General features: G+C 34.4%; 1 protein-coding gene across 1 annotated transcript in view; it reads right to left on the reverse strand.

The window, feature by feature from the left end:
* LOC106869890 (echinoderm microtubule-associated protein-like 2) overlaps positions 1-8,448 on the reverse strand; it is a 374,285-nt gene that overhangs the window by 196,206 nt on the left and 169,631 nt on the right. The window contains exons 10-11 of the mRNA XM_052971985.1: positions 3,250-3,376; positions 1,400-1,580 (exon numbers count right to left, since the gene is read on the reverse strand). Coding sequence (XP_052827945.1) covers positions 1,400-1,580; positions 3,250-3,376 — 308 coding nt within the window. The remainder of the gene's footprint in view (positions 1-1,399; positions 1,581-3,249; positions 3,377-8,448) is intronic.

An 8,448-nucleotide genomic window follows, 5' to 3' on the forward strand; every position in this document is an offset into this window, starting at 1 on the left:
AACAGGTTGAAAATGGACAAAATTATTTATACAAATATTTATTTCAATGAAACAATTTTCACAGTAGTTTTACAGTAAAAGTATCAGTATATGTTCTCACAAAGTTAGCTTTACACACACAGCACAACAGAGAGAGATAAATCACATATTATTGAAAAGTTCTCATATAAAAAAAAGGTTTCACTGAATAAATTTCAGTGCATGTTGTAGCCCAAGGGGATTCTGAAGTAGAGGCTAAGTCAGTTTTAACTAATAAAAATCATATTTAACTTTATGTATGCACACACATTATATATATATATATATATATATATATATATATGCCTAAATGCATGCATCATCATCCTTCTCCTCTAACGTCTGTTTTCCATACTAGCATGGGTTGGGTGGCTTGACCAGGGCTGGAAAGCTGCACCAGGTTCCAGTCTGATTCGACATGGTTTCTGCAGCCGGATGCCCTTCCTAACACCAACCACCTCACAGTGTGTGCTGGGTGCTTTTAAGATCAAACCTGCATGAGTGCCTTTACATGGCACCAGCATGAGTGCTTCTTATGTGACACTGGCACAGAACTCTTGCAGGCCAATCCTTTTCACCAGCAGATGCAGCCTTAACATATCTGCTATGCAAGACAGGTCTTCTTGAGTACAGAAAGGTGCCAGGTATCTTGATCCTTTGACATCTCATCCAAAAGGTTTGGCGTTAAGTCTTAACACTTACAAACCATAAACCATTTAGCTAATTATCAAGGCAACATTTAACACTAAATTAAAGAAAATCTGATACTTTGCAGTAAAGCTTCTAAAGACAAGAAGTGGCTGTATGATTAAAAGTCTTGCATCACGATTATGTAATGCCAGGTTCAACCTCATTGTGTTGCACTTTGGGCAAGTGGCTTTTACCAAAGCCTTGAACTAACTAGTGCCTTGTCAACAGAATTTGATAAATGGGAACTGGAGGCCCATTGTGTACATGTATGTAGACAGGAGAAACTTCCATTAATATCTGTGAAAAATATAAACATGAGTTATAAAAACATGTGTTTTCAAGTTAAGTTCTTTGTGATAGTTGTTCCACTTGAATTGCACCAGGGTCAATATCGTGAACCAGTGATTACCCCATTGGAAATCCAAAAATAGAATAAGTACCAGTTGGTCACTGGGGATCTGATGTAATCAACAAACTCCTTCTGAAACTACTGGCCATGTGTCAAAATTTGAAACCAACATTACATAACTAAGAGTTATTCTTGTAACAAATGGTTGAAGATCTAAGCTCACTACTCACATTTCATTATTATCACACAGCCTTACATATATCACATATAACCTGCCTTTCAAACTGAAAGGGTAATATTTCATTTCTAAAAGAGGTAGTAGTTAAACCCTGATTTTCAAGCAAATACTAGGAAAGATAGAAAAACAACATACCACTTCACATCATCTGTGTGTCCCAAGTAATGCCGTTGCATTTCTTCTTCAACATTATATAACACTACTGTTGCTGCAATGAAATACACTATTTCACCTGTTGGCAAATAGTGCAAGTTAGATCGGCAATCTCTACCTCTGTATCCATAACTTAATTCTGAGTTAAGAAGCAATTTAACAGAACAGGAATATAATATAACAAGAATACAATAAAACATTACTGAATTACTTCCTTTATCCCCTTTTTATTCCCAACAGTAATCAGTCATTTGTAATATGCTTGTGGTCTTGATATTTTATTAAGAGAATCAAAAGACACAATGTAGTAGAGTATCTGTGACTAAACTGTGGCCAATAAGCAAATTCAATAGTTCATGTATTTAGTAAATAACCGATGAATCAAATAAAATTTCTTTTGGCTATAAAAAAAAGGAATTTTTTAAATTCTTGATAGAAAAGGAAATTACATTTGCTTAGCATTGTAAATGATTTTAGTGCAAAGATTTATAGAAGAGTGAAAATGGAAAATTCTAACTCACAATATTGGTTCATTCCATCTTAGAAATGTCATCTCAGTGAATCTTGGAAACAGATTCAGATTAAAGACCTATCAAATAAATTAATTCAACCAGTATACATATCCTGCTAAATCACTACCATTGTTGGTTCAATGCCAGATCACTATAGAAGACATCAATAGCTAGTCTTCACCTAATGACAAGAAAATTGGGATTTTAATTCACAGCAGAACATCGGTAGGAAGGTTGCTGCTAGCTCCTCCTATTTGAATATTTGCAATTGTTTTGACAAATTGCTGAGGAGATCCCATAGTAGATAGTTAATCAAATGGCCCAAGTGTCTCAATTGGCAGTCTTTGACAGTTGAAACTGATAACATAACTTTATGTTTTAATTTCTTATATATAATAGTAACAATGGTCTGCAGTGTAATGCAATGGAACCTGGTTTGACTATAAGGTCTATAAACAGTAGAAATTCTTACTTCTATAAGGAAAGACATTTATGACAGTTTCTTTGTAGAAATTGGATTTAAATGGGGTGTTGAAGGTTCAAAACTCAGAATTTTGGAACTAAAAGATTACTCTAGGAAATTATTAATCTTAAGTTACAGGATCTTTAGTGATTCATTTGCTGAGTCTATTGAATGCTTGTACAAGATTAAAAAAAAATTGCTATCCAGTGTGTAAGTGTCTTCCTTATACTACAGGTTACCATGTCAAATAAAAGTGAGACATTCAGTATTCATGAAAACGATTAAAAGAATACTTACAAGACTAGTTTTGAATTTTTGCAACCAAATTTTTAAAAGTTATGAGATACAAAAATAAAAGAAAATCATCACAAATTCTTTTAAAATATTAAAAATTAAATACAATAGAAGCTGCTTATTATGATCACTTAGGGATCAAATTTTTTTCAATAACAATAACTAGCTGATGATATTAACTCTTTAGTATTCAGATTACTCTGTCAAATGTATTGTTATTTATTCACATTGTTTTGAATTAATCATGCATTATCAAATAGCTTTGAGATTTTGATGATGTGATTGTTTATTTTAAGAATGACATTATGGGATAAATGCAAAGGCCAGATCTAAGTAGTTTGAACATAAAACATGTAGAATATTTTGGCCAGATATGGCCAGTTTAAATGCTAAAGGGTTAAGCAAACAAGTTTACAATAATTTTAGTAAACAATAACCAGTTGATGATATTATCTGTGATAATAATAATAAGCAGCTTCATTGTAAATAAATGAATAAAAATAAGCTTTGCTAAAACAAATAGGAAGGATACACCCATTCAAGTTGTAGTTTTTCAGAAGGAGGTTCTACAGTCTTTGTCATGCTGAAATCAGTAACGCTGGATGGAGCATACAGATTTATAGGACGGCCTCGCAAATATATTTTCAGATAGCCTTCATCTGAAAAATAAAATTATTGCAAATCAACAAATAATAACTGAATTAATAACTGAAACAAAACAGTACATTCTTGTAATTGGATGCAAAGTCAATATTTGCAGGAAGAGGTGAAATGAGGATATAACCAATTCCAATAGGGAAACTCTGAACATTAAATTTTCCTTCTAAACAGGACTTTAAAATCCTTTTGGTACCAACTCACCTGAAGTCGTCCCTGGTTCCAGGATACAAAACCTCTAGTTTTAAAGTAATCTAAGTTAAAATCTTCCACCAAAATTTTAAGTAAATTTGTTTCAAATGCAATTTAATGACAGAGTCTGGTGTAGCCATCTGGTTCCACCAGTCCTCAGTCAAATTGTCCAACCCATGCTAGCATGGAAAGCAGACGTTAAACGACGATGATGATGATGATGATTACAGTAAATTTTTCATTATTTTAAAAATTAATTGAAATAAAATTGGTATATTTCAACAGAAATATGGTAATGAAAGGGTTAAGATTTGTTATATGAGATTTTGGTAGCTGGATAAAAATTCATATGGATACTTGAGATTATCAGTTATGTTCATGGATAAGACAACTTTAATCTGTTACAAAAGAATGTTAATGAAGATAAGGGTTTAAGCAAAATGATGAAACCTCAACAGTTGAAGTTTAGAGGATGGTAGGATGCTCAAGGTTTGAGTCAATGGAGAAGTTTTTGTATTTAGCTAATGAAATGGATAAGGGACATAATCTCAAACTAGTTTTGTGCACTTTGTTAAGAATTTTCATTGTATCTTAACCCTTTAGCATTCAAATTTCTTTGTGAAATTTATTGCTTATTTATTCATACTGTTTTAAATTAATCACATATCTTGTAACTTCAAAATTTGAATGGTGTGGATATATATTTTTTAAATGACATTGTAGGGTAGGTGTGAGAGGTTGGATACAGACAGTTTTGACATAAAACAGGTGGAATATTTGGGCTGGATATGGCCAGATTAAATGCTAAAGGGTTAATAATGCTCTCTAAACTACAGGTCATTTGTGTATCAGAGATAAAAGGCAGACCTTGATTTTACTAACCTACATTCATTATTACTGTCAGCAAAAGATGTCGAAGTATTATGTAAAATATTTCCTTAGATATTTCTTAAGGAGATACGATTGAGCAATAACAGCAGTCTATTTTTAACAAAGTGGGTTTTCAAATGTTCTTAATAGATGTTCAGAAGGAATGAATGGATGGATGGAAAGTTGGTTTAAGCATTTGTCAATTATAGTCAGGCTCATAGATTGACAATAACAAGTGGGAATCAATTGAGAGCAGTTGCTGTTTAACTCCATGTTAAGTTGAGTTCTGATAAAGCATGCATATGATATAAAGTATTCCAGACATGACCATCGCATCTATTTCTCAGACATAGTATGTAAAAGATTATACCATCCTATGTGCCCACTTTTAAAAACAGTATGATTTGAAAGAGATTTAACAGTTATTTCTAGCAGGTCAAGCTAACACAGGCTCCCTCAACTTGTTTAGAGCATTCAGATCGATGTGTACAAAGGGGAGAGAGAGAGAGAGAAATAGTGTGTGGGTGTGTGTGACAGTGAGTGAGTGAGAGTCAGAATCAAACAGGTAGGCATGATAGAATGTAAAATTTTCATACAAAATGATTTCATCAGCATTTAACATCTCCTTCCATGCTGTCATGGGTTGGCTGCTTTGACAGGAGCTGGCAAGTCAGAAGACTGTGCTAAGTTCTACTGTCTGCTTTGACATGGTTTCTATGGCTGGATTCCCTTCCTAATGTCAACCACTTAATGTACTGGATGCTTTTTACAAAGCACCATTGAGGTCACCAAATAACTTGTAAAAACACAACCCTGGTGCTATGGAAAAAGCACCCAGTACACATTATAAAGTGGTTAACATTAGGAAGGGGATTCATTAAATGCTGCTGCTGATGATGCATTCTGGGATAATTTTGAATAATAGTAATATTTGTCTGTTGAAGATAATACAATAAATCCTAGATATAGGAGTTAATTTGTTCCTGGAGACCATTCATAAAGCAGAGCAATAATTTCCCATAGTAGCAATGTTATAAATTGTAATTCATTCCCAGAAAAATATTTTACCTATAAAATCTATAGTACTCATAAATAAATGGCAATAAAACAATAGTAGAACATAAAGAATATTTTATGGAAAAAAGAATGTCTAGATCAGTTATAATAAAAAATATTATTATAATCATTTTCTGAATCACTTTCACTTGCACTAGATTCATGCACACCATCACCTGTAGATGTGATTGCCGATTCACAAATACTCGTAGACGGACTTGTAGATTTCTTTTTGACATAAAAAACAAGTCTTGGGGTGTTTGCTTAGAAGCAGCTTTTTTTGTCACTCTCTATAAGTTTCTCAGTAACAAGCAGAACCATTTGTTATGGTAGTAGAAACTTTTGCACTTCATTCAAAATTTGGATTTTATGCTTGAAAAATTTCAGCGCACCATACAAAAGTGAGCTGAAAACAAACTTGTAGACCAGAGGTCTTGAAAGTGAGGTATTACTGTACTCTTAACAAGAGTACAAAATTCCCTGAGGAGAAACAAAATGGATATTATGACTTTTTCACACACTGAATAAAACAAGTGTTTCTAAATGACATTTAAAAATATATTGCAGCATCAATTTAATAAAAACTGCTTTTTAAGAACACCAAAGTTGACAAAATCAAGAAGGAAGTTAAATTTAAAAAAAAAACTAAATGATCTAATTTCGTCTGAACCCCAAATAATAAAACTATTCCTGGTATATTTGCTGATTGCAGATTCAGAACCAATTATTTACATCATTTTCTAAAGTGTTTGAGCATCAAAAGTTTTAATGTAAGCAGAAAATACAACTGACATTCACAGAAAATGCAATGAGAAGGATGCCTGCATGGCAGAGATAAGAGTTGTTGGTTTGTTGAGAGCAAAGGAAGCTACAAAAGAACCTTGACATTACATCAAAGGGAGGAAAATTACAGCTAAAATAACAAAACAAATAAACACATTCAGAGAAGCTCAATCTACATTTAGCAGCAAAAGGAAAATGTTTTAAACTAATAATTGGTGGTACATGTCACTATCTCAATCTTTACAGATAATTGCATTTAGCAGAAGTTTGCTTCCCAACCATGTTTTCAGGTTCAGTCCCACTGTATGGCACTTTGGTCAGGTGTCCTTTACTATAGCCCCAGACTGGCCACAACCTTGTGAATGGATCTGGTAGACGAAAAGTGAAAAGAAGACTGTGTGTGAGTGTGTGTATGTTTGTGCTCGTTTCCACTTGACTACCAGTTTTGGCTTATGCATCAGTAGCTTAGAAGTTCCACAAAAGACACCAAAAGAATAATAATCAGATTTTAAAAAGCATGAAGGTCAGTTTGTTAAACTAAACCCTTCAAGGTGATGCTGCAGCATGGCCACAGTTCAATGACTGAAACTTGCAAAAAGACAAATATCATTGTGGTAATAATTACTGTTACTACTCACAGTTATTTCCATCATCCCGCCAGCCAGTCGAGAATGAGGCTTTGGACTGATATTTAAACATAGCTGACGCTTGATCAGCGAGGCCCATGACTAAAACAACTATTGACAGATACCATACTCTCATTGTTAAAAGAGTAAAGCCCATTTATGGCCAATCATTTCCAGTCTTCTGTATTCAACAATCTCACCAGTTCGATAACCAAAATTACTCCAATGATATTTGACAGAGTAACTGTTTTAATAAAAAACAACTCCATGAATGTTAATTCATATCCCCTCAAGAATTTTCATATGTGTATATCTGTGTATATATATATATCATCATCATCATCGTTTAACGTCCGCTTTCCATGCTAGTATGGGTTGGACGATTTGACTGAGGACTGGTGAAACCGGATGGCAACACCAGGCTCCAATCTAATTTGGCAGAGTTTCTACAGCTGGATGCCCTTCCTAATGCCAACCACTCAGAGAGTGTAGTGGGTGCTTTTACGTGTCACCCGCACGAAGGCCAGTCAGGCGGTACTGGCAACGGCCACGCTCGAAATGGTGTCTTTTATGTGCCACCCGCACAAAAGCCAGTCCAGGGGCACTGTCAACGATCTCGCTCGAAAACTCTACGAAGGCCAGTCAGGCGGCACTGGCAACGGTCATGCTCAAACTGGTGCATCTTATGTGCCACCCGCACAAGAGTCAGTCCAGGGGCATATATATACATATACTGTTTTAATGTCTGCTTTTCCATGCTTACATGGAACATTTTGAATTTATTGAGACACATTTTCTATAGCTGGATGAGCTTCCACTTGCCAACAAAGCAAAGTAATATTTCCCAATAATCAGATATGTTTTACAAAAAGCTGGAATTGAGAAAGACACTCATTGACAGATAGCATGTGATGTCAGTTCAAAAAGACATGCTCCTACCTATACTTCCATTCACAAGGCTTTTGGTTGTGAAGAAGTTACAGAAAAAAAAAAACCATCCAAGAGACTGTACAACACACAAATTGGATAGGTATGAGTCCATGGGTAATTTTAGTTGACTATGTTGGATATGTGAGACTGTATAACTATGAAGAACAGACATTACACGAAATGCTTTGTACGTGGCAGAAAACAAAGGACAACAAACAACCTATTATTGGTCGCAGTCATTTGACTAAGGCCATGTAATATGGAAGTATAGGATCATAAATACAATACAATTCTAGTACAGAAGAACAATTAGTTCCACATTCAGATAGAGGTCATTACTTACTTTATGTCATGTGGTCTGTACAAGATAAATACATTCAAACATCATTGTTGATTGAATTTAAAACTTTGCACAAAACAACATTTTCTTCTCACTCTATACCACATCATTCATAGAAAAACAACTAACTTGAGAGCACAGTATGTTTTTCCACTGGAGTTTTCATGACTATGGGCTTGGGTCAGCTGCACAATTTGTTGGCTCACAAGCAGAATGTTTACATGAGATACTACTAATGTGAATGGCTGTTGGCTCACAATGAGCTCATCCCATTTTT

Source organism: Octopus bimaculoides, chromosome 11, assembly GCF_001194135.2.
Source record: "Octopus bimaculoides isolate UCB-OBI-ISO-001 chromosome 11, ASM119413v2, whole genome shotgun sequence".
Lineage (NCBI taxonomy): Eukaryota > Metazoa > Mollusca > Cephalopoda > Octopoda > Octopodidae > Octopus > Octopus bimaculoides.